General features: G+C 44.4%; 1 protein-coding gene across 1 annotated transcript in view; it reads right to left on the bottom strand.

Annotated features, from left to right (window-relative positions):
• UST (uronyl 2-sulfotransferase) overlaps window positions 1–27,752 on the bottom strand; it is a 379,487-nt gene that overhangs the window by 137,134 nt on the left and 214,601 nt on the right. Inside the window, exons 3-5 of the mRNA XM_004609057.2 lie at window positions 21,978–22,133; window positions 10,415–10,494; window positions 1,321–1,474 (exon numbers count right to left, since the gene is read on the bottom strand). Of these exons, the coding sequence (XP_004609114.2) occupies window positions 1,321–1,474; window positions 10,415–10,494; window positions 21,978–22,133 (390 nt within the window). The remainder of the gene's footprint in view (window positions 1–1,320; window positions 1,475–10,414; window positions 10,495–21,977; window positions 22,134–27,752) is intronic.

Below are 27,752 nucleotides of genomic sequence, written 5' to 3'. Positions count from 1 at the left end.
TCCTCAGCTGTCCGGATGCTTCTGGCCTGGGTCCCGGGTCATTCCCCAGTGCCGGGGAAAGAGGAACACTGATATCACAACACTTGTGTCTCCTGCTTGTCTCCAACAGGCCAATAGGCCAATGCAGACCTAGACACAGCCAGGAAGCTTGGGGCCCCTCAGACAGAGACAGTATTCAGCTTCTGCCCCCAGGTCTTCTGAGGTACCCTCCCTCCCTCCCTCCCTCCCTCCCTCGCTCTCTCCCTCTCTCCCTCTCTCCCTCTCTCTCTCTCTTTCTTTCCTTCCTTCCTTCCTTCCTTCCTTCCTTTCTTTCTTTCTTTCTTTCTTTCTTTCTTTCTTTCTTTCTTTCTTTCTTTCTTTCTTTCTTTCTTTCTCTTTTCTTTCTTTCTCTCCTTTCTTTCTTTCTCTCCTTTCTTTCTTTCTCTCCTTTCTTTCTTTCTTTCTTTCTTTCTTTCTTTCTTTCTTTCTTTCTTTCTTTCTTTCTTTCTTTCTTTCTTTCTTTCTTTCTTTCTTTCTTTCTTTCTTTCTTTCTTTCTTTCTTTTCTTCCCCTTTTGGGTCACACCCAGCAATGCAGAGGGGTTACTCCTGGCTTTGCATTCAGGCATTACTCCTGGCAGTGCTCAGAGGACCATATGGGATGCTGGGAACTAAACCCGGGCAAGCCACATGCAAGGCAAATGCCCTACACGCTGTGCTATTGCTCCAGCCCCGAAAGAGGTACCTTTTCTCAGGCTGAAAAGCGTTGCTCTTCCTTCTGTCTGGTTAGCAACTGATGGGAAGCAATTAACACGATACAAACAAAATTCCTACTGTGCTTTGGATTCTAAGTCAAGTGCAGAGAAGGTAAACAGCACATGCCAGGAAGGTCTGATTCTCTTGTGTGGAAGGAGCCCTGAACTTTTGGTCAGAAAATCAGAAGCAGTTTGTCACGGCTGAGTCCCATTCTCCTGGAATCGCAGGATTCCCAGTTCCCTCCCAGGACTGCCATGAAAACCAAATGGGAAGGAGGCCTGAGAACGTACTCTGTGACCCTCTCCCCAGACACGCCGAAACGACCATGACAGAGCTGCTTAGGATTCCCTAGCTCAGCTCTGAGACCAACACTCTGAACTCGAGAGACAAACCTGGGGAAAGAAGACCCAAAAGCTTTGGAGAAAATGTTCAGAAGGATCTGGAATAATTTTCCACTGGCAAAAATCAAAAATGCCTTCCCTCAGAAGGATCTCAGCACAGGGTGCTGAGGGGGCGTCACATTGAGGCTGGGGAAGAGATGAGCGCCCCCCCCACCCGCTCCCTTCCGGGGAGGCAAGCAGACTTACCAGGTAGCGTTCCTCCTGCCTCATGCTGGGCGTGCGGATCATGTGATTCTGTTCCCCTCGCCAGTCTCCAAAGCGACGGAAAAAATAGTTGGACAGGAAGCGGTTGACGGGATCTCTGATGATGTTGATGTAGACGGGCTGGTCGCCTCCAAACCTGAGACACAAACATGGCACTCATTACCACCCATGTCTGGGAGAGGAACATCCTCCCCTCAGATCATCCCAGGGACCGCTCAAGCAGTAAGCCGTGTGTGCTGGGACTGGCATTGTCAAGCAAGAAGTGCAGGAGGTGACACTTGTGACACTTGTTCGGGTCCTTGTGGAGAGTCTGTGAGGAGAGGCTGTGAGGACTATTCCCTACTGCCGTTCTAGAGCATTGATATGATCTGGCTACATGAAAGAGTCGTGGACTGGGTTCTTGTCTCCTCACTGGGCTGTAGATTCTTGAGGGCTGGACAACATGGCTGTGAGCCTTTGATTTCTGGTGTGAGGAGTGTCTGGTGCCTGGTGTTGACCAGTTTTGACTAGCTCAGTGGGGGGGGGGGGGAGAACTCTGAATGAACGTTTTGAAGCTCTTCCTGTTCCTGGAGTGAGCAGATATCATTGGGCTACACTAGCAAGCGACAGGGACAAATGGAGACGTTACTGGTGCCCATTCAAGCAAATCGAAGATCAACGGGAAGACAAGTGATACAAGTGATACAGAGGGGGGGAAACGGGATGTACTTTCCAAATCCAAATGGTGAGGAGCTGTGCAGTTGGCAGGTTAGGAATGCCCAACACGTTGCTGCTCACCTCGTTGCAAGCTCTTTCTTCAGGTGTCTGAATCACAGTAACCTCAATGGCACAGGAGCCATGATGATCCCTATTAAGCCTGAGGAAATTGGAGGCAGCGGCGGAGTGAGATAAGTCGTTTGTGGCTGAGCCAATGTATGAAGCCAGGTGGCATGGCTCCAGAATGCGTGCTCTGAACCACAGAGGGTTGAGAGAGATAATGGCATGGGGGGTATCATGATCACCACAAAGCCTCACACCCTCAATGAGAGCAAGTGGGTGCAAGATAAAAATGAAACCAATATCTAGATGTTCCATTTTGATTTTTTTCCACAAAAGGACTAGACACCGGTGCTGAAGGCTGGCATGAGGAAGGCCTTCCTCAGAGGAGCAGGCTGGCTGAATTTCTCTCGAGATTCCTCCCCTTTCTCTCTGCACTGCCTGAAAGTCGTGATCATGAGTAGATGGGTGTATCCTCAAGGCACAGGTGGGAACCTTGCTCTAGAGATGCCCTAATGGTCCCACAAGCGTCTCTCTACATGATCTCAGCTTTCTCCTGAGGAGCTCTAGACATGTCCTGGGGAATTCTGGAAAAAAATCTGGAAGCACTAGCTGACAGGACTTCTCCCTTCTCTCGCCAGCCTTCGGACTCAATTTGTCTTATACACCAGCCCTGAATTCACCACTTCCTCCTTCAGCAAGAACTCCCACCTTTGCATCAGCCCCTCCCTCCTCTGTCCAGCACTGTGAATACAAGCTGGCCTCTTCCATCAGACTGTGGGTCAACTGAAGACAGGAGTGATGTCATTTCTGTTTAAGTATCACAGTGACCCATCGTCAGTTCCTAACTAATGAAGATCCAAATGTCCAGCTGAATCCTTCTAAGCTCTCCCTCTCTTTTTAGCAGTGCCAGGGACCAATCAGGACTCCACACACGCAGGCATATGCTCTATAGCTGAACCATCCCTGCCCCCGCCAGTCCTGTGCTTCTAACTTTTAAGTTTGTGCTAATAGCCAAGGGTTCTATTGCCAGAGGAAAAGAGACATAGAAAGCTACCAACCCATTCTTCTGTTGTAAGTTTAATAATCTTGCCCCCGGTTTATTTGCCATGTACTTTTCGCTTGTCTGTCTTAGTACCACACCTGATCCTACTCCCAGCTCTGTGCTTGGGGACTGCTCCCGTTGGTGCTCACGGGACCATGTGATACCTGAGATCAAACCTAGGTCTCCCACGTGCAAAGCACACATTCAGTCCATTGAGCTAAGTCTCTGTCCCCTTTATCTACTATTTAAAAGACAGTCTTTGGGGTTGGAGAGATAGAACAGGGAGTAAGGCACTTGTTGCATACAGTTCTATCTCTGGCATCCTATGTGATCCATGAAGTACTACCAGGAGTGATGACTGAGCCAGGAGTAAGCCTTGAGTACTGTGATCTGGCTCAAACCCCCCATCTCCACCTCCCTCTTACCAATAAATAAAAGAGAATCTTCAGAGAAAAGTCCAAGAAACAACAAGGCAGTTTTCTCCAATGGTGCAATAGCAGCACCTGGGTGTGTGAAGGGTGTTCTGCATCCCTTGGATACTGCCACTCTGGAGAGTAAGGTTAGTTTGGCCAATTTGGAACCTGTCACTGAGACCCAAGGTGACATGGAGGCAAGTGGATGAACAGCTACCTAGTCCCAGAAGACAGTTGTGCCAACAACCAGCTAGACACCACCATCATCCTGAATTACCTTGCTCTTTTGAAATGGCCTTCTTCTTATCTGTGATAAACTGTCACTGTCACTGCCATCCCGTTGCTCATCGATTTGCTCAAGCGGGCACCCATAACGTCTCCATCGTGAGACTTATTTGTTACTGTTTTTGGCATGTTGAATACACCACGAGTAGCTTGCCAGGCTCTGCTGTGTGGGCGAGATATTCTCGGTAGCTTGCCGGGCTCTCCAAGAGGGGCAGAGGAATCGAACCCTGGTCGATCGCGTGAAAGGCGAACGCCCTACCACTGTGCTATCGCTCCAGCCCTTAAAAGCTTCTTAAAAGAAGATAGTGACACTATATCATTAATTGAATACAAATGCGGTAAACAGAACTAAAATAATAATGTGAGGGATTTGGAACATGCAACGCCAGATGTGAATGCAATTAAACTCTTAGAAATTGCATCATACTTTCCAAAACCTCAAGTGTACTTCTATCTCCATGGAAAACAATGCCCAGCTTGCCACCCGAAGATGCCTCTTGGTCTCACCACAGACTGTTTTCACACATGATGGATGGACAAGTTCGACCAGGCGGCCTGAGCAGGGGTGACCTTCTCCTGTCGACACACTCGAACCCAAGGCAAGATTTCCAGAACAATATTCCAAAACAGAAGTGTGAGATGGGTTAAGAGTTTAATGTCAAGTGTCAGGTAATGCAAAAGCCTCTCTATACAAGTTTCTAAAAGTGAAAATGGTAGAAGGCACATATCTCCCCCGCTGCAGAAAGCAACAGATGGCTGCACACTGCCAACTTTCATACTTTTTCTAGGGCACCAGAGCTCCCTCCCAAACAGGCACAATCTGGGGTGGCATGCCAGTTACACAAAAAGAATGCCACTGAGATGTCCCAGTGCCTGAGGGGAAAAATTCTTTCCTAACACATACACATACACACATAACACACACACACACACACACACACATACGCCCCTCCCATTCATCGATCTACTTTCAGGATTAGTTTCTGTCTCTCAGTCATTTCTGAATCACATTGTCTCCTGGTCACTCTTACACGGTCTCTGAGTCATCTGAGCCCACTGTCCACTGCCGAGTCTAGAACGAAAATGCTTTCTAACCTGCCCCACCCTTAATCCTAGACAGAACCACATTCTGCTTTATTTACAAGACCCCACAGAGAAGATTCCATAACTGCCCCGTGAAGACCATCTTACTGGTCAACCCAATGGTTGCAGGGTCTTTGGTTCATCCAACCCAAATTCCTGGGCTTCCTTTTTATGTACAATTCTTTTTGGTTTGATTCCCAACAAGGATTAGCTTCTCCTATACTATAACAACTTTCAGCATTCTCAGCTTCAATTTTAACTCCTCCGATGTTTTATGTTGGTGTTGTTTTTGTGAGTGTGTGTACGTGAAATTCCTTTGCATTTCATTTTCTTTCACTTCCAAACCTTATAGTTCTAATTTGGTCTTGAACAAGCTCACCAAAATTGTGGCAACCACAGCTGATGATAGGTTCTGTATTGTGTAGACATCGGAGGGTAGGAAGTCAAACCACATTTGCTGCTACTTAAAAACACACCTGTTTGTGTCTTTCTCACAATCATAGCTTTTGCAGAATTTAGGTTTCAGTCAACTTAAAAGAGTAGTTATTACCAATCTCTTTGACATTTGTTTATAGGCTATATTTACCAGCTCTTTAATCCCTCCTGTTGGTTCCCTTCCAATCCTATGCAAATTTGCCATGTTCTTTTCATTTTATTTTTATAGGTGAAATTATCCCAAGCCTATAAAAGGCTCTTGGAATAATAATAGCCTGGTTCCCTTTCACTCATTTTTCTTTCTTTTTCTTTTTCTTTTTTTTTTTTTTTTTGCTTTTGGGTCACACCTGGCAATGCACAGGGGTTACTCCTGACTCTGCACTATCGCTCCAGCCCCTCTCACTCATTTAATGGTCAGGTATGCATACTGAAATATGTTATTTTCTTCAACATCTGTCCTGCCCTATTCTCTCAGTCAACCAAGACATCGACATTAGTCTCCTGTCATACAGTATACACAAAGCACTTGGATCATATTTTAGGTCAACTTTTATCAAAATGCTCAAATAAGCTGCCTGGAATGTTTTGCTTATATTAAATACTAGGACTTTACGACCTGAATCACATGGAGAATTAAGGCAGTTTTAGATGCCAACTAGAGTAGTTCTAGAGAACTGAAAACGGTTCTTGAAAGTATATTTTCTTTTGTAATTGTGATGAAATAGACACACCGGAACTTTTCACTATTGGTAAGAGTACAGGTCAGTGATATCAAATACATCCATTCTTTTGTGCAACCTTCTCCACTACCCATTTCCAGAACTTTTCCATGATCCCAAACTGAAACCCTGTCCCCGTTGAACAATAAATCACTCTGTCCATGCCTCCAAGCCCCTGGAAATTTGCATTTTAGGTAAGTATATCTTCTTTTTAACCTCAGATTTATATACCTCTGGATAGTTATCTACTAAAAGATGACCAATATCTTGAGGCTAGAGGCTCAGGGCTTGACACTTGACTATGAAGAAAGGAAGTGAATGAGAGACCATCATGAAAGAAAACATGAGTGTTTGGGTTCTGGGGGGTAGTGGTAAGAGCTGCCAAAAGAGGAGAGAGATGTTTATTTAATGGTCAGGTACTGGAAATTAACCCCAATACAGATCAGGCACTATGAGAAGTCCATCTTTCACTCCCACCACTCTCTACAGTGGGTATCTGGTGCCTTCACTTGTCCAGGATCTCTCATCACAAAAGACAAACAGGAATAACGAGATAACTCTCTGCCCTCTGAAGAGCCCCAAGAATGGAGCGGTGGAAAGAAACGTTGCCTAGGAAAGGGAGCCACATGGATGCGGGAGAGAGTTAGGCCACTATAGGGTGGGAACTGCTTGGAGACAAAGATGACCTGAGCATGTAAGATGTAAGCAGACGACAGGGAAGAAGGTCCTTTGTAGATGAGGTGGATTCAGGGCAAGTCCAGACTGCAGTGACCCTACAGCAAGGGGCCAACACAGCATGTGTGCCTGCGGCCAGGAGATCTGCTCCCTAGAGACCAAAGAGAGAGAAAGCTGAGGAGGAGTGGATGGTTGTACAAGTCAGCAGCGCTTCGGTCTTAACTTCAAACCCAGCTGATGAGGAGTGAATGGTAGTTAATATTAATTTCCATTTTGGGGCTCTCTTCAAAGTTTGAGGCTCCTGTCACCATGATGAAAGACTCAAAAGGCACAGCATGCAGAGGGAAGACTTGGCTAGTGAGAATGAAAATAGAGCCAACATTTGAATGATGAGAATTTGCCAGATCTAATTTGTTTTGATAAATAATACCATCAGAGGGTTGATTTGGGTCACCTCCTCCAAGAAGACTTCACTGCAAGGGAAGAGGGAGAATGAGGACACGCACCTGGAAGCAAAGATGACTGATAAGGTCAAGGGTGAGCAAGGACAGTGACCTAGTGCAGGGTTCAGACAAGTGGCCACTGCCAATTATCCCACCTGTTGCAGTTTCTTAGATTCTGGGGCTATTTTGAAGGCTTTATGCCCCCAGTACAAAAATCTACCTTTTTTTCCCAGAAAGACCCAAATTGGAAGTTAGAGGGGAACTATAGATTGGATAAACACTGATTGCCCCATCTCCAGGCTCAGAAACTGAATAGAGAGTTGGGGGATGAACCAAACATTCTGCCAGTCTTTTCAGAATGTCCATCAAAGGTAGATGTGGAAGTAGAAATTCTTCAAAACTTGTCACTCTTAGGTTACTTCAACTAGAGGAAACAAACAGGACAGGAAGCCACAAAGGGCGCCCACAAATACCCAAAAATACCCTGTACTCTCAGCCCAGCCCCATTCTGGGACCGGGTGATACTGACTTGAATCTCTAGGTAGCCCTAGTGAAGAGAAAGGAGGGTGGCTGGATTTTCGGGCCTTTCAGAAACTGTGTGAAGAGCAGGGTAGGAAGCAACCTCAAGAATCCCAACTGTGGTCTCTAGGGTGTGTCTAAAAGGTGATGTTCCCACATCAGGAAACCTTTTGGAGGCAGCTACCCCAAGCCCCAGATGGGTCTAGTAGAAATGCTTCTCGTGGCTGGATGCATAAAACTGGATCCTGGGCGAAGCTTCCTTCTCACCCTCAAAGGAGAAGGAAGGGGGCCAGACGCCTAAGCGAAATAAGGAGCTAACTGCTGAATCCCACCCAACCCCGAGGGCCACTGCTGACATCACCCTGGTTTGAATTTTTCAGGTGAGGAGACCACACTGAGCAGGAAAAGAAAGGCAGGGCCATGAGAAACCGCGTCAGCGTTATATTTTGGTAGAATACTTGGGAGAACCAGCACCTGTGAGAGCAGCTGTGGGAAGAGCTGCACAGACACAGCTTCCTCACAAGAACGACCTGAGCGTGGTTTGGGAAGCCAGTAGGAACGCTCACCTGCCTATTAATTCTATTTTTGTTTGCTTGTTTTGGTTTGGGGGTCACACCCAGCACTGCTCAGGGCTGACTCCTGGCTCTGTGCTCAGTGATCACGCCTGGCCAGGCTTGGTGTACCCTATGGAATACCTGGGCTGGAACCTGGGTCAGTTCCATGCACGGCAAACCACACCCTACCCACTGTACTATCTCTCTGGTCCCTGTCTGTTAATTCTTGTCTGAGTTTCTTCATCATTCTGAAATGAGGCGGCCCCAGCTCTGGGAGAGGCATCAAATCAGTTTTCTGAAAGAAATAAGCTTAGGTCTCTCTATGCCCTAGAAGTATGCAAAATAAAGAATCTGTCTTTTAAATATATTTTTGGTTTTGTTTTGGGGACACACCTGGCAATACTCAGGGATAGCTCCTGGCTCTGCACTCACTAATCACTCCTAGTGATACTCAAGGGACCATATGGGATGCCAGGGATTGAAACCGGGGCTGGCCACGTACACGGCAAGCACCCTCCTCGCTGTATTGTCTCTCCAGCCCAGAACTCAAGTCCTTGTTATCTAATCCTGTCTTCTCTCTTCTTGGCAGCCAGAGGATACATACCACCTCCCAGCCAGGGGCCACTGAGGGTCATTTGCAGGCGTCCATTGCCTTCCTAGAGGGACAATGGCAGTCAGGCTGGCTGGGGATGCTGGAGTTTGCTTTTTTTCTTTTTTTTTTTTTTTTTGCTTTTGCTTTTTGGGTCACACCTGGTTATGCGCAGGGATTACTCCTGACTCTGCACTTAGGAATTACTCCTGGCGGTGCTCAGGGGACCATATGGGATGCTGGGAACCGAACCCGGGTAGGCTGCGTGCAAGGCAAATGCCCTAACCCTCTGTACTATGGCTCCAGCCCCCTGGAGTTTGCTTTTAAAGACAAGGCAGCAGCTTCTCTCTGCTGCTCATTAACATGCTCGGCCAAATCTCTTTCCTATAACCCTAACCAAGGTGATAGGGCCCGGGGAGGGCAGGGAAGCCCCTCTGGGGTGATCAGGGGTAGGAAGTGGCTAAGGCAGCTGTGCCTGCCCAGTGTGATCTCAGAGGGAGCTCAGAGCCTTCCAGCGGGCCTTGCCTTGGGCCTGTCAGGTCGGTACCAACTGGTGCTCCCCTGCAGGGCTGGGAGGTCCGTTAAGCCCCAAAAGAGCACCAGAGAGAGCTGAGCAGTGGGGCCCATGGTCTTGGGCTGGTCAGCAGATTCGTGACACATAGACTCAGGCCAAATGGCAGAGACCAGAGCACTTACGCTAATGGTCATAAACAAAGAGAAGGCCCCCAACTTACAGCTAGCTGCTTCCTAGATCAAGGGCCTAAAAACTTCATTTGAAGATTTATGTTATTAGCTGAAGCACCCTGAAGCTGAAGGGGGAGAGGGGTGGAAAACAGCTATCTAAAATATGCCACTAAAGATCAAACATGCCACACTTAGAATAGTCTGATGGAATATTAAACAGGTAGGCTAGCATTTCAGATCCTACAAAACCCACATCTCTCCACCATGGAGAATTATTCCCGGTGTTCTGTGCAAGTTCAAAGGATACAATTATGTGCAATAAAATATTGCCATTAAAACACTCATCACTTGCTTCCTAATTTCTTTCAACAACAGCCCAATTTCCTTCCTTCCCTTCTTCCTTCCTCCCTCCCTCCTCTTGTTTCTTTCAGGTCAAATGGCTTTTCATTAGAAATCAATTTTAAGTTTTCACCAAGATTTAAGAAGAATATTCTAGAAAGCAAGCAAGCATCTGTCCAAACACGTAAAATCTCTATCTCTCTGCAATGGTTCCAAACTTATTTGGTCTATCATCCCCTTTTCAGAAAAAAAATAACCACTCAGTGCCCCTTTCCCCCCAAATCTATCATCTTTAAGTAAAAAGACCCTAGTTATACAAGAGCTTACTACAGCCCCCATATCCTGGAGAGTAGTGGGTATTTGGCTACTTTAGGAAACACAGATTTACTGCAAAAATCAACAAATTGAAAATGTCTTTTCAACAGCAATCACACATTCTTGGAAATTAAGGTAGATTTTTAAAGTGTCTGTTCATTAGAAAAGAGTTTTAAGTGCTAAAAAGAAATGAAAGAGCCATTAAGTTGGAAAATATCTTACCTTGAGAAGTTGAGAAAGTGAACGTGTCGCGTGAATAAATAGGGCTGTTCGGCAGTACTTATATTTTTAATCAGTTCCATCTATGAAAAAAAGAGTATGAAATTAGCATATATAGGATCTCATTAACCGGGCTATACTCAGCTAAAGGTTAAATACCTGACTCTTTCATCCGTGCTTATTACCTCTTAGACCGGGGCTAGATACTTGTGTTCTGTGCACTGTTTATGAACTTCCTGCCAGGCTTCTTGCTCAATCAAACAGTGCTCTTCATATTTATAGGCCTGTATTTAATTTAACTGACTGCTATCATGAAAACAATATGACAGCTTCAGTCACTGAGCTGAAGAAGCCAGGGTTGCATGTAGTGAAATACAAGAAGATAACTTTACCCCTTCCCAATAAGACAATGAGCAAGACGATAGGTTAGCCTTTATTTTCTATTCTAATAATACAATAAAGTAATAATATCTCAAATAAGTGATAATCTCACTTTCTTCTTCAATTATAAAAATTACAAAACAAATGGGCTGGAGTGATAGCACAGCAGGTTGGGCTTTTGCCTTGCATGCGGCTGACCCGGGTTCTGTCCCTCTCAGAGAGCCCAGCAAGCTACCAAGAGTATCCTGCCCGCACGGCAGAGCCTGGCAAGCTCCCCGTGGTGTATTTAATTTGCCAAAAACAGTAACAACAAGTCTCATAATGGAGACGTTACTGGTGCCTGCTCGAGCAAATCGATGAGCAATGGGATGACAGTGACAGTGACAGTGACAAACAAATATTTCATAACAAATATAAAGCTCTTTCCCCAACATCCCTGAGTGTGCTTTTGTGTGTGTGTGTCTGTGCGTGTGTTGTGGGTGGTCATTTTAGTTATTTATTTGCAGATGTCAGCAAAGCAAAAAGTTGTTTGTGTTTGTATAAACTAATGTTTATAGATCTCTGAAACAGACCATGATACAGACAGCGTTTAGTAAAATCTGGTAGAAATGCCAGGCATTCTTATGACGCCTGACTTCCTGAATTCTTCATGCCTTAAATTTCCTGCTGAGCCCCATCAAGAGGGGCCCACATGCAGACTTTTTTGGAAAGCTTATTGAAAATGTCTGCTCCGAATGCACATTAGGAGTGCAGCCGTTTCTATTTTGTGAAACAATTCCAACTGAAGACTAGAAGCAAAGAAGGTAGTCCTATGTTGACCAGGTAGTAAACAGCGATAAGAAAATTAGAGCCTGAACTCCACATTTTTCTCACCAGGACAGACCACCTCACTTGCCTTGCTCATATCATGGCATATCATGCCTAAGTACCCAGCACAAAATCAGACACCAAATGGTCAATTAATATTCATGCGATGAATGAACTGCAATGGCTATGTGATACAGACACCAGCACGCTAATTTAGAGCTTTGTGTCTAAAACCCTTTCGTTAGCTACTCATGCTCACAATGATTATTTGAAGAAATTAAACTGAATTTGAAAAGGATATAACTTGCCGTTGATCACGCTACGCTTCAGTTGTTTACAGCAGACATGGGGAATAGTGCTATGGCTGCTTCCAAGTTGGAACAGAAAGGGAAACTGAGTCCTACCTGTTTCGCCACTGTTTATCCTTTCCATTTCATCCCACACCCACACCACCACCACCAGAATCACATCCCGGCACTTGCTTTTGACAACACAACTCCCTGCTTCGCCAAACTACAAACATTGATTTCTGGTGGATTTACCAATTTGGAAGCACAGTCAGGAGACTTCTCACATCTGGGGGGGGTCTGCTGAGAGGCAATAGTTCACTGTGCATAGGTTTAACATAGAGACCCGTTAGTGTTTGAAGCTCAAGATTATTTTTCTACAGACATTCCTCAGCACACCTCAGAGGAGTCTGAGCCATAAAACCTCCGCGTACCATACAGAAGACCGGAAGAACAGGTCGGGTGAAAAAAACATTTCTTTTCTATCGTCAACATTCTATTACATTCTCGAAACACATGTCAGTGTGTTCAATTTATGGAAGAACAATAGCGGTTCGGTTTCGAGAACTGTGTCATAACAATCATAAAGCTGTTCTTTTTCAAGAGGAAAAATGGATTAGCAATGACAATCCATAACTCTTTCTCGATGCTTTTTAAAACACAGGCTAAAGCACTACTCCTCATCTTTATTGCATCAGTGCTCTTAAGTCGGGGGGCACATTTCAGCCTTCCTCGCCTCTGTCACCACACACCGAGCAGTGAAACTACCGAGGAAGAAGCAAGAGCCCGGGATGTCATTTGATCAACTCCACAAAAGCCAATTCCCGATTTCTCGGGATGAGCAGGTCTCCTGAGTCTACCCCCAGGCATCCTTCTCCCCATCGTTCCCATAACTCCCAGCTGCTAGTCTCTTGTCTGAGTCCAACCATCACCGTGGCAGTTGGTTGACCCAACAAGTTACCCCCCTTCTCCTTGCTGACCTTCATTCTGATTCCACTGGCTACATTTATGTATAGCATGTGATGGCAATTTGTGATCCTGGAGATAAAAACATGAATAAGATTTGTGAGAGAAAGCATGCAGACAGGCCACGGAGGGGAGGGGAGATGGATAAGGGTCCAGAGGGCAAGACACTTGCAGTACATGTGGCTCACCCTGGTTTGAGGGTCCCCTGAGTACTGCCAGGAGTGATTTCCGAACACAGAGCCAGAAGTAAGCCCTGTGCCCTGCCAGCTGTGACTCCCAAACCCAAAACCTGCTTCCACCCTCTCTGTCCTGTCCCCCGCCCCCACCAAAAGACAAACTTGTGCAATATGGTACCCACAAAACTTCCAAATCTACCATGGCCTAAATCAGCCTCCTGGTCCTAAACTGACTTGACTCATCTTACAGCACACAGTGGTATTCTGTTGTATAACACACACTGCAGTTAATCCAGTCCTCGGGTTGTGCCCAAGTTTTAATTCTTGTCAATAAGTGAATAAATCAATAAGTGCTGCAGGAAAAATAGTTCCTGGCTGCTTTAGTCCCTATTCATGTCGTTTGGTTTTTCAGCGGAGTCCGTCTCCAGAGACTCTGCTGCTGCTGCTCTGTATGTTCTCCCGCTTCTCTGGGCTGCCCGATGCCCAGTCACAATCCCTTGCTGAGTCACCTTAGTTCTCCCTTCCCTGTCTCCCCCAATTGGCTTTTCCTCTGGCCAGGCACACAAGACCTGGCTCATTCCTTCATCCTACAAGGTCCAAACTCAGGCTCCAGCTTCTTCTGCAACACACCAAGTATGACCCCTCTGTGCCTGGCCCATCTCCTCCTGTAGCCCCCTGCAACTCTCCTTCGATGCAGGTTGCGTCCACCTCCAACTTATGTCAGGCAAGCTTCCACATGGGTTGAGACTATACAGGAAATGATGAGGTTCCGGCTCTCAGGAAGGTCTGGGTGAACTGGGGCAGGAGGCAGGCACCCTCCTGTGATAACAGCTCTGCAGGCAGAAGGCCGAGAAGCAGGGCACCTCTGCCGGCCTGTGCACGGAGAGGTTGTGCTTCCTGAAGGAGGTATTTCTGCATGTGTAAGGGTCTACTGCAGACACTATGAGGAGCAAAAGCACAGGACGAAAACCAAACACACAACCCCCCGCTCCCACACATACACTCCCCCGCAAAGCCAAATGAATAGGGATTAAAGCAGCCAGGACGTGTTGTTCCTGCGGCACTTATTGACTTACTCATTCACTGACAAGAATCAAAACTTGGGCACAACCCGAGGACTGGATTCACTGCAGTGTGTGTTATACAATGGAATACTACTGTGCTGTAAGTCAAGATGAAATCATGCAGCTGTTTGCTATGTGGACAGATCGGGAGCGTGTCTGGAGATACACCAGCATACCAGTTCCTGCTACTCGGAGGGAAGCCGGGAAGAAGGAGAGGGCAGACACAGAATGATTTCGCTTGTATGTGGGATGTAAAGAAACACAGTAAAGGAAAAACAACTGGCCCAAGCCCACTACCAGTGAGCTCTGTGGGTTTATTGAGGGTAGGGAGCGGGTGGTTGAGAGTTGAGATGGTTGAGGGTTGAGAGTCCTTGGGACAATGGTGGTGGGGCAGTGGACACTCTGGTGGGGGATATGATGGGGGGAAACCATGTGTAAGGAACCCTGTCATTAATGGCATTGTAAATCGTGAGGTGCCTCAGATTAAAAACAAAGCAAAATGGACAGAAATTCAGTGGGACAGAGGTCGGCATAGACTCCACAGGCAGTAGGCGACACTAGAAAGGAATCATAGAACAGAATTTGACATTTGTCCCTGGGACCATCTGTAGCCCGAATGGATTTGCAAGTGGGGTGTGGCCATACGCAGCAGTACTCAGGGGTTATTCCTATCCCTGAATGACCCCCGGTGATGTTGGAGACTGAGTGGGATCCTTGGGAAGCAGGGCAAGCACCTTAACCCTTGCACTATCTCTCTGAGCTTTTTATTTTCTTCAAGATCAGAAACTAATTGTGGAAAGTGAAGAACACTAGTAAGAATGAGAGATGGAAGCTTGGCGAGGGAGACAGAAAGCGAACAGGAAATGAAGAGGAGTCTGTCTGATACTTCCACTCCTGCTCTCTGTCACTCATTGGCAGTTCCCCTATCTTTGGAGTCTCACAAAACTTCCTAAGATGGAAGGTAGGGTCTGCTTACCAAAATAACACTGGAGGATAAAGAGGGTTGACAGGGCTATCATGTTCTACCTTTCGGGAGTTGTGCCAAAAAGCAGACAGGTACAAGACGTGGAAAAGCCATTTCGCAATACCCCAAAGTAAAAGCATGAAGCCCTCTGAGAGGATGATTTTAAAGCTCTAGGTGAGAAAGAAGAGCACAGTATAACAATAACAGAAAGTACTTGGACAGGCTCAAAAGGAAGAAATAATTTTATGGATGGTGTTCAAGGGAAGAAACTAAATCATAGAGGATCTGAGAATGAGATAGGATAAAGGCTTTTTAAAAGGCAGTAGTGGTGGAATCAAACAGGATTGATCATACAAAAGAAATGCCAGGAAGTACTTGATAAATCTTTGTTTCCCACCTGTCAGGCAGGCTAGAGCAGAAGGCCCTGTGAGCAAGTAGAAGATTTTGCTCCTGTCTTCTTCCTGGCATTGACCCTTCACTGGTCTGAATTCCCGAATCACTCACAAACTTGATGCCCTATATATTTGCAAAACATCTTAAATAAAAGAAAATCTGTTTTTTTCCCCTTACTTATACCAATGCCATACAAAGAAGAACTCAGAGAAGAACTCCAAGTCCCTTTAAAGCCTCTGAAGCTGTGGCTGGAGGGAGGGTATAAGTTCAGGTTCCTACATCTAGGGCCAAGTCCCTCCAGCTGAAAGAAGGGGGTCTTCCAGCCCACCAGACAACAGCTCAGACTGTGTAGTCAGCGAGTCTTGGGCCCACATTGAAGACAAACTCCACCAGGGGGCGCCATCGCATGAACAAGGCCAAGTAAAGCGTAGGGAAACTCCATCTAGGGCTACAGTTGGGTGGAAAGGAGAAAACACATTTGGGTCAGGCTGTTTCTTCTTTGTTCCTTTCTCTTCTGTCCCCTGAGTTTCTATGAGCAGACCCAGCCTTTGTCCAGAGGACTCGAAGATGAGACCTTGTACTAAGGGTGGACCCAACTACTAATTCCTATGGTTGGAAGTGGCCTGGGGCTACTCTTGTCAATCTGATTTCCAGGTCGTGTGGGTACCACTTGGATTATGGAGTACCCTTCCTCCTATTCTAAGGCTAGGAGCCTCTGTGAGTCACTCCGAAAGGCACTTGGCCAAGATGTATCCAGCAAGGGGATGGTCCCGGGGACAAATGTGCCAGCTCCCAGGAGACACTACTCATAAGACTTCTGTACAAAGAGGATTCATCTTCAGAAGTCTGAGACCTTTTCAATGGAAAGAGGACTTTCTTTTTTCTGACTTGGTAGAAGATTCATTTTAATAAGGGGTAATTTTTCTAATAATTAGAGAGTCATAATTCTTCACTAGTAATAGGCTTGAGGATTACCTTGGGAGTTTCTTTTCCCCGAAGTTGCGTGTAGTTGGGGATCATGGTATTAGAGCCCAATATTTTATTAAAACATGCATTAAGTGGGGGCCGTGGGAGAGGGGTGTCTAAATGTTCTAAAGGAATGAATACTGCTTTTGATCAAGAGTCAAAAGCAGGGATGGGGATGTGGTTCAAGTGGTAGAGCACAGGCCTAGCATGCATGAGGATAAATTTAATCCCTGATTCCTGGCATTACCTGCGCCCCCCTTTCTGCTCAGTACCACCAAGTGTGGCCAGAATATTGTCAAGGGTGTTACCTCCAATAATAAAGAGAGAGAGAGAGAGACTACAGAATAGAGAGATATTACAGGGCCTACGGTCTGTGTCTTTCATGTGATTGACCACGGTTGGATCCACTGTCCTGAGCACTGGGTACAGAGTCCCTGAGTACAGAGCCTGGAGTAGCCCCCACGCTCTGCAGGTGTGATCTACAGCCTCTGCCCACGGAGAGGCTAAAGCCATGCAGAGTACAAGAGCCCACAGGTAGAGGATCTATCATCACCATCCCTTGAGTACTTGTCAACGTTTTGCTAATTTGCTAGGAAGGAGTCAGGGCGGAGGGGAGGGTTATTAAGGAGCAGCTGCCTTTGCTGGCACTCCTGACCAGCAGGAGGGGGCAGAAGCTGGTCCAGCCTTTTTCAAACTTGGAATCCCAGTTCTGTGGCATGCAAATAAGATCCACCCACATCAAGAGGGGATGCCTAAGGTGGAAACCAGCTAAGAGATTTTTTAAATTTTTGTTTAAGTGAAAGAATTTAAATTCACAGACTAAAATGTGAATATAATCGTTGTAAAAAAAATTCCTTCAGGGGATCTGGGTGGCAGTACTTTCCCAATTTATGTAATCATGATATGTTTTTCCTTTTCTCCCTAGTAACTTAGGGGACGAGGCCTTTTGGAAACACACTTAGGGAACTGCTTACATGATGGCGGAGACAGGGACTCTTAGCACTGTTGGCACCAAGAGAGTGAGGGGGACTTCATTTTTAAAAATGTTTCTTAAAGGGGCTGGAGCAATAGCACAGCGGGTAGGGCATTTGCCTTGCATGCGGCCGACCCGGGTTCGATTCCCAGCATCCCATATGGTCCCCTGAGCACCGCCAGGGGTAATTCCTGAGTGCAGAGCCAGGAGTAACCCTGTGCATCGCCGGGTGTGATCCAAAAAGAAAAAAAGAAAAAGAAAAATGTTTCTTAAAGACTCTTAAGTCAAAATATCCAGTGGGACACTGCAGCTGTGTGCTTCAAAAGGTGTAGGTACAAACCGGTCTTGCGAGCCCTGAAACCAGTGCCTTTGGAAGAGAATTTGTTAGGATTTTCAATTTGGGATGGCCTCAGTTCAAGTCAAGGTACACGAATAGTCATTCTTTTCTATTCTGAAGTAGATCTGGTTGCCTTAATTTTCTCATAACTAGGGAATCACTCACACACATATGTTTTTAAGTCAATGAAATAACCAAAGAAATAATGAGCATGCACTGGTTGCTGTTTATAATTTTTAATCCTCAGTAGCATATATATGCTATATACATAGCATATATATTTATACATATATATATATCAATGGTTTGCTTTTCTGATCCCTTTGGTCCAAGTGCTACATGCTGGAGACGTTTTTTGCTCTTCTCTAATAAGAATGAAATGCTTGGAATTCCTGTGGCTTAGCTTGGCTTCTGGCACTCAGATCTTTACTATAACTAGAGGGATTTTCTGAAAGAGATCAAACTGCGGTTCTGAGTCTTGGTCACATCACAGCCAGGTCCTATAAGAACTAAGTTCCCTCCTTTAGAATTGCACATACTCTCCTTCTTCCAAGAGATGTTTCAAAAATGCCCAAGGAGCGTAAGTCTGTTTTTGGAGCACACAGGAAATGACATCATTGTGGGTTTGCATTACTTGCCCCCCAAAGCGTCAACATTTGGCCACGGCAGCTGTCCATGATCTTCTGTGAGGTGGAATTCTTAAAATAAGAGTTCCAAAGGTATTTCTATTTCGGTAAGGGCAGATGTAATAGGATTTTTATAGGCATTGTAACATTTGGTGTCTTCATGCTCTCTTTCCTCTTTAAGTCCTTCAATATCTTGTTCCATTAATAGATGTTTTAAAATTCAGTCCTGTGTGTGCATGTGTGTGTGTGTGTGTGTGTGTGTGTGTGTGTGTGTGTGTGTATATATATACAATTACTCTCTGGGGAGAAATATCAGCTTCTGGGGAGATGTATGAATTCAGCAGTGTAGCTCAGTCCCATCTTCTAAATGGTCTCTTCCAAAGTTCATTTGCAAGTCAGTTAGTGTGGAAATATATTTTCTCATGAAAAAATATTTCACATAGTGGCTGGAGGGGTGGTCAGCCCGCGGGCCCAGCTTACCTCCTAGCACACCTGAAGCAGGCTTGTTACTCACTGAGAACAAGGCTTTTATAGGAGCACATTTTCAGTTCTCCAGGTCAAAGTTAAGGATCACTGGCTATAAAATTTCAACTCATCTCCTAAACCCCTTCCCCTGGGCCTACTAATGAATGACCAAGAAGACGGAGCTCTTAAACTCATGTAGTATTTCCCAAATATATCAGGTTAAATAGTATTTTCTGTCTCTGCTTATGTTATGCTTTTAATTTTCAATAAAAGGAATGCAGGGGCTGGAGCAATGGCACAGCGGGTAGGGTGTTTGCCTTGCACGCGGCCGACCCGGGTTCGATTCCCAGCGTCCCATATGGTCCCCTGAGCACTGCCAGGGGTAATTCCTGAGTGCAGAGCCAGGAGTGACCCCTGTGCATCGCTGGGTGTGACCCAAAAAGATAAAAAAAAAAAAGGAATGCATATACCCAAGTTCCTTTAAACTTCCCCCAACTCCTTCAAACCTGGTTTTGTGCCCCAAAGGCCTTCTCCCCTTTATGCCACAGGCAGCTGGTTTGCTATAAAGGCAATCCCTGTTGTCTTCATTTCTTTTTACATATAAACATGAACTTGATTGTAAAACTCATCTGTACCTTTCCCAAAGTTTATTAAACTTGCCTTATACTTTAATAGGAATCTGGAATAACTAAGTAATGAAATATATTCTAGGTCACGCTGACCACAGGAATCAAAAAGGTCTCCACTACACTATACTCAGATTATGCTAGAAGTTGTATAAATATATCACAGAATCACAGGGCTGGAAAGAACCTTACGGATTGTCTAGTCTATTCCTTTGGCTCCCAGACAAGCCAATCATTCCAAACAGATGAGCGCAAACCAGGACTCTGTCTTTAACCCTTCCTAGATTTCCCAGTGGTTACACAGGACCGTATTACTCATCTTTTTTCATGAAACCGTTCTCTTCTCAGTAAAGCTGCATTTATTTCCTAGCATTTGTTCCTCGTCAGAGGCTAAAGTGGTTTAATATGTGCAAAATGTCACAAAATCATTTACTATGAAGTGCTGTGCTCTCTCTTCTAGTGCATTCCTAAACCTAGAAGTGTCTGATGCTGGGAAGCCCTTCGATCCTGGGTTGTTTTGTACACTTCTCTGCAGTGGGAAATAAGAGCTGCATTTAATGATGTATTTGAGAAATGAGCTGATTTTCTCCACATAGGAATGTTTAGGCATGCTACTGGTAAGCAGACCTGCAAATTGGACTCTAAGGAAAGGCAAATTCAGTCATCATCATCAACTTGCAGTAACACTGGCTATTTATAGCTTCTTTCTGGGGATGAAAAAGGCATGACCAGTCGCAACCTATTAGCTCTTCAGTCAGGAAAGAGGATAAGAAGCATTTCCCCGATGAGCCATTGAGAAACATGTTCTGACCAACATCACCAAGTAGATCTTCTGATCACAACCTTCCACAGCTCCTACAAAAGTGGGCGGGGGGGGGTGACGGTGTCTTGATATATATATTTTGCTGTTGACTAATGACTCCGGGGAGTGGGTACTCACAGGTTGTCTTTATTGGAGGCTTCCAGAAGTGTTTGAAGATCTTGAGGATCTGAGTGTGAAAGACACTTATCACTCAGCAGCCTGTCTTCACCTTGCTCTATATGGACTCCGTTACTATCTTAAAATAGTGCCCACTTGCTCCCAAGAAAATAAGAGAGACCATTAAGAATTCCCTCCATAGGGTTCTCAGAGGGAACCCTACAGAGTTCACCTCAGGGGTGAGGAGGAAGGGTAAACCTTGTAATTACAGTCTCAATCTGCGAGCAAACCATGGGCCTTTCTCAAATGTGGGTGATAGTAACAGGTATTTTTTTCTTACTTGACTGGTTCCGGGGTGATATATGATTCCTGGATGTGTTTGGGGGAGTGTTTTTAGTGAAAGTATGTAGATATGGGGCTGTAGTACTCAGTAAAATAACTGCTTTCACCGTGAGGGGGGCATTGACCACTCCATCCAGTCTCTGGATGGCCTGAACAGAATGAAAAGGAAAGGGTGGAGGAATTTCACCGTCCCTCCCCCACTCACTGACACTGACTGTGCTGGGACAATTTTACCTCATCAAAAAACCAGACTAGCACTGGCTTCATCTGACTCCAGTGATTCTTAGGCCTTTGCTTTCTGGCTAATTAGACAAATAGCTTTCCTAGTTCTCAGATGGCAGATTGTGAAATTTCTTCTTCATTATCTTGTGAGTACATTTTTTCCATGATAAATCCATCTACTTACCCACTCACTCCCGCATCCATTCACCCATCCACACAAGTACCCTCCCGTCCACCCCCCATCCATCTATCTCTCACTCTGCATGAGTGTACATTCTCAGACATCTCCACCCTGCTGGTTCTGTTCTTCAGAGAACCTTGACTTAATTGGGTAGCCATCCGTCTCACTCACTGTATCCAGTGGAGAGAGCAACAAACTTGGCCTTGTGAAATACGATAAGAAGCACTGGGCTTAACTTTTCCCACATGAGTCAGGTACTTCCAGTCAATAGTAATGGCTTTCTGGCAAAGGACAGCACCCTCATTCCACTATAGGCATGCCTATTTACATAGCGCAATTGTATTAAAGCAGAATTATACCTGGAAATGGAGAATCCTTTGGCTACCACTGAACGCACCAAATTCCTTAGAAACTCAAGGTAATCATCCCACCACCAACAAATCAGATTCCTGATCCAGAGAGAATTTTCTCTTGATTGTAATCCTACAAATGTAGGGCACATGTGAGAGAACACAGAGGGAGAAATAGAATAACATTTTCTTATTGCTGCTATCCGAATGGCAATGTTAATGATAACTCAGTGGTGCAACTATTTGAAATTCTTGCCTTGCTACTTCGAGCTTAGCAGACAATGACACATAAACAGATTTTCATTGGTCTTCATGAAAGTCCCCTTCAGGGCAACTTCTCAGTGTAAGGACTTTCTTCAGAAACCTTCCCTTAATTTTCCTTCCACACTGGCAAGGAAACCATATCAGATGGCAACCGTGATGCTCATCCTTTCAGGGAATGCAGAGCTTCTGGAAGGGTGAGCACCACCAACCAGAGGAAGGGAAGCCAAGTAGTATTCGGGTGTGGGCAAACCACCAACCTGTTCGCTTTTGGTGAGCCTGGTTTTATTGTGAATGTCCGATGTAACCAAATTGAATCCGTGCCTCTCCGATAAGATTCTCAGGAGCAACACCACCGTCCGGCTTCCACACTTGCCCACTCTGTTGTACACCACCTGGCTTGGAAAAGGCAGCACCTGGGAGAGAACGGGACACAGGTGAGGCTGTGGGCTGCAGGACCGAACAATTCTTCCTTCAGTTTCAGAACAATGAATACTTCGATCAGTCCCCGGGGGAAAGGCCTCATCAGCAGGACTGAGAGACACGCTGAGCTCACTCCTCCACGGATACCTAAATTTCATCACATTTTGGGGGGCAGGGAGAAAGCAGAGAGGTGAAAGCTCTTCCCTTGCCTACTGCTGATGCACTTGACTCCCAGCACCGCATATGGTTACTTAGAGAGAAGCCAAGGGTTACTCCTGAGCACAGAGCCGGGAATAGTCCCCAAGCACTGCTATGTGGCCTCAATGACACCCCACCCCCAAACATATTGATTATGAAATATCCTTCATTTCTTCTTAGGAACAGCACACAAGCACATACACATATGGACTTTAACGTTAGTATTCTTATTGCAGGTTATATTATGCTTACTTATGACAATTAGCTTGTAGTGATAAAGGAAAAACAGTATTTAAAAGATAACTTACAATCAATTTCAAAAATGATATGTAAAACTCAAAGATTTTAGTATAGTCATGAAGTCTGCAACCATAATCCTTATTTATAAAAATGTTTTCATCACGATGGGGACTGGAGCGATAACACAGTGGGTAGGGCATTTGCCTTGCATGCGGCTGACCCGTGTTCAAATCCCAACATCCCATATGGTCCCCTGAGCACGGTAAGGAGTAATTCCTGAGTGCATGAGCCAGGAGTAAACCCTGTGCATTGCCAAATGTGACCCAAAGAGAAAAAAAAAAGTGTTTTCATCACGAAAAAAACTCCAGTCACTAGCACTCATTTTCCTCTTCCCTCAGTACCTGTGTCCCTTGCAATTTTATGTTGTTGTTGTTTGTTTTGGGGTCACATCTAGTAATGCTCAGGGCTTACTCCAGTCTCGGGTCCAAGGGGACTATATGGGTTGCCTGGATCAAATCCAGGTCAGAAGCATGTAAGGCAAGCATCCTACCTCTATACTATCATTCCTTCCCCTTGCAATCTTATCTATGTTCTTTGAGTAAATTATACACAGAATCATAATATGTGTCTTACAATATCTGCTTCTTTCACTTTGCATCATGCTTTCAAGGTTTATACACAAGCAAGGTTTGTGGTATGAATCAATATTTTACTCCCTTACGTGGCTGAAAAATATTGTATTGTTATGAATATAGCTTATTTTGTTTATAAATTCATTGGCTGGTGGATATTAAGATTATTTCCATTTGAGGGATACTATGAATAATGCTATTTTGAATAGCTGTGTACTAGTTTTATGTAAACATATGCTTTTGATTTACCTTGAGTATAACTAAGGACTTCTAATTGTTGGAGCATCTGGGCAACTCTAAGTTGAAGCCTTTTGAAGACCTGCCAAATTGTTTTCAATATAGCTGCACCATTTTATATTCCCACTAGTAATATAGGAGGGCTCCAATTTCTCTGCATCCTTGCCAACACTTATTACTGCCTGCTTTTTAAGTTACAGTCAATTTTATATGCGTGAAGTAGTATCTTGTGATTTTGATTTGTATTTCCTTGATTACTAATGATGTTGGACATGTTAAATGTGCATATTGGCCATTTGTATACTTTCTTTGGAGAAATGTCCATGTAGATCCTTTGCCTATTTTAAAATCAGGTTGTCTTTTTATTACTGAGGCTTAAAAGAGTTCTTTATTTACTCTGGATTTGCAAATATATGATATGCAAATATTTTTGCCTGTTCTGTGAGTTGCCTTTAACATTGTCTAAAGTGTCCATAGAAGTATAAAAGGTTTTAGTCTTGATGGAGTCCAATATATCTAATTTTTCTTTGGTCACTTTTGTTTTTGGTACAATAGCTAAGAAACCATGGCTTAATTCAGGGTCAGCATTATACACTTAATGTTTTCTGATGAGAGTTTTTTTGTTTTAATGCTACCATTTAGGTTTTTACTCACTTCAGGTAATTTTGTTGAGTTCATTTTCAGTAACTTTATGCACTGTGTGAGTGATCCAACTTAATTTTCTGTTGTCTGTATAGAGTAAGAGTATATACAATAATTTTGTGCATAGGTCTGGGAGAAAGTACTGTGAGTAGGGTGCTTGCTTTGCATGAGGCTGACTCTGGTTGGACTCCAAGCTCTGTCGGGGCTGGCCTCCAAACAAACAAACAAACAAAATTAACAGTGATTTCATATATAATAAAACCTAAACATTGTACCACTGCCATCATTCAAGTGTGCATTTGTGGTATTAAGTCCATTTCATTATTATGTAACCATTACTGCCATCCATCTCAGAAACTCTGACTCATATTTAAAGCAATCACTTTTTGGTGATCTGGATGCCTTCTCGATCTCCTGTGTGTGAAGCCGTCTAAGAGTCCATTTTACCTATAGCATTCCTTGTCTGCAGTGAAACCTTACTATGGAGACAAAGGTAGAACATAAGATTTTTAGGAATCTACCGGGGATGACTGTGATCAGCTTCTAATTTCATTCTTTTGCAAGTGCGTGTTCATTTATTTACTGGAAAGAATATGACAATGTTCTTTTATCCATTTAACTGACCTGTTTGCTTCCTTTGTTGAAATCTATTAATAATAAATGTAAGGGTTATTTCCAGATTATTAAATCTATACCATCTTCTGTATGATTTAATTAATGTCAATACCATAGGGTCTTAATTATATTGCTTTAAGTTTTGAATGGACTGGAGCAATAGCACAGCGGTAGGGTGTCTTGCAAAGGGCTGACCTGAGTTCGATTCCTCTGTTCCTCTTGGAGAGCCCAGCAAGCTACCGAGAGCATCCCGCCCGCATGGCAGAGCCTGGAAAGCTACCCATGGCGTGTTCAATATGCCAAACACAGTAACAACAAGTCTCACAATGGAGACGTTACTAGTGCCCGCTTGAGCAAATCTATGAACAACAGGACGACAGTGCTATAGTGCAGTGCAATAGTTTGTATGTGTGCATGTGTATATTCATTGGGATTTCCTGCAAACAAGGTCATACCATCTGCAAACAAATTGCTTCATCCAATGTGGATTCCCAGTGTGGATGCCTTCTATCTTCCAATTTTTTCTAATGGAACAGTTATGATTTTGTTAGGCTGGGGGGCCCTTATGAGAAACATCTGTTGACCTCCCAAAGCCACCACCAGGTCGACTCAGCCACCAGCCCTGTTCTACTCATTCTCGACTAAATCTCTGAATAGATACATGTCCAGCAGCTAAGATTCATGGCTACATGGTCCCCGTAGCGTCTTGGGAGGGGCAGGCCAAGTACCTGTCCTGCTGACACCCCGCAGCCACACCCACAGTCCATTGCTGCGTCACACCTGGGACACACTCCATGGCTTCACAAATGTTTCTGCAGAGACGCCACACTGCAAATAATTTCGGCTATCTGATTGCTCAGATTGAGAACTCTGGTGTCTTCTCGGAGTTAGGGTGGACTGCCTCCTCTCCTCTGCCCCCATGTTTCTGGAAACACCGGCAGCCACGCCCATTTCCCATATCTATTACCATGTCAACTTACTGGCCCAGATCATAGATCCTGAAGTCTCTGGACCCAGCGACACCTCCCAGTTCCTCAATACTGACATCCCAGCAGGAGCACACCAAAGCAGATGGGGAAGTAACATAGAAGCCAACTAACTCAACAAACAAAAAATTGCAAAAGGGTTAATTTGCAACAAACAGCTTAATAAATTCTTGGACAAGGACTTAACAGCCTTGTGATCAGATATAACAAAATTCATGTAAAAATGAATTTTTAATAATTATTGATTTTAATATTGGAGCTTTTTATCTGATCAATTTCAAATCTAGAATTGTAGCAATACTTGTGGCTTTCATGTACATTAAAAAAAAGAGAGAGAAAGAAAAGTATCTGTTTAAGTATCTGTAACCCCTCAAAGACATTACTTACATCTTGAATTATCAACATTGAACAACAAATGACAAAAGATAATCAAAAGATTTCTTCATTCAGCATAGACCCATAACAGCAGGTCACAAAAGGCCTGAAGCTAAAGAATATAGCACTGTACCACTGTAGCACTGTCCTCCCGTTGTTCATCGATTTGCTGGAGCAGGCACCAGTAACGTCTCCATTGTGAGACTTGTTGTTACTGTTTTTGGCATATTGAATATGCCTCGGGTAGCTTGCCAGGCTCTGCCATGCAGGCGGGATATTCTCGGTAGCTTGCTGGGCTCTCGAGAGGGATGGAGGAATAGAACCTGGGTTGGCCGTGTGCAAGGCAAATGCCCTACCCATTGTGCTATTGCTCCGGTCCGAAAAATATAGCACAGTATGAATATGCCAAATTTTCTATGGCATGTAATTTGCTTTTTCCTTTTGTAATCACTTATTTAATATAATGTTTTTCTTAAGTATTTCATGCGCAAATAACATTTTATGAATTTGGAGCTTTAGAGGTTATTTGCCCTTAAGATAAAACACAATTTTTATATCACTCACTTAGCAACCAATCATGTACCATTTTGATACAATCCTTCCTTTTTTGTGTGCATTGTTTTAATGAGAAATTCATTGTTTCTTTAGGGTCCGTCAGTCTCTTCCATTATTTGCTCTCACAGTGAAGGGGCGCCAATTGGTTCTTGGCAGTAAGAAGGAACTATTGTGCTGTTTAACACTCATTATCACAGTACAATTATTGAGCTAAACTGTGAGACTGGGGCAATTTTCATCTACCACCGAGCTTTCTGACCAAATGCTGATCAAGGCATCTGAGTAAAAGAGTTATTATAATCGGTCATCTTCGAGTTCAGTCAGTGAAAAGCTCAAAGGTTTATTCTCTGGCAGTGATTGCAGAAATTCAACTTTATAGGAATCATTTCTATTTTTATGTGCGAGCCTATACACAGGGAGCTAGGTCTCCTGTTTGGTATAACGAGCGTAATGGTGTTTGCATATTGGCCTTTCCAAAATAAGCAGGCTGGGGTGCAGACTATAACAGAGCAGAGCTGCCAGTATAAATACCAAACTTAATTTCTTGGGAGGCGGGGGGGATAAACTTCTCAAGAACTGGTCTAAATGTGCTTTCTGGTTGTCTTATACAGCACAGAATGGCCGGGGAGCACATGTTCTCTCTGAACTGATGACCTCAGAAGATGAGTGTGTACTTTATTCCTGGATGGCCCGAAGACTCTTTAAGAACGTAGGCACTTCCATAGAAGCTTCATAGAAAAACACTTCATTCTCCTGGATTTCTTGAGTAACCGGCATAATAGCAGGTTGAGCATCTACTGGTTCCTTTCGCTCGCAATAAGGGTACTAATTACATTTAGGCTATTGGTGAGTTACTCTGAAAACACATGTTCGTTCCTGAGCTGGGGCTGTAACTCCTGTGGTAGAGCACAAACTCTGCAAGTGCAAGGCCCTGGGTTTGATCCCTGGCAACTCACAGCCCCCTGAATACCACTGGGTGTAGCTCCACAACAATAACAAAAATAAACAACACAGAAAATAAACAATAACAAAAAAAACCAATTCTCTCATCCGTCTCGTGAGAAGCTCTCACTTAATGATGATGAATGTTTGTTATTTAAAAATGCATAATGGGAAAGGATATTCACCCAAT

Source organism: Sorex araneus, chromosome 4 (assembly GCF_027595985.1).
Source record: "Sorex araneus isolate mSorAra2 chromosome 4, mSorAra2.pri, whole genome shotgun sequence".
Taxonomy (NCBI): Eukaryota; Metazoa; Chordata; class Mammalia; order Eulipotyphla; family Soricidae; genus Sorex; species Sorex araneus.
The sequence above is the reverse complement of the archived record's forward strand: the minus strand, read 5'-3'. Positions and strand labels throughout refer to the sequence as shown.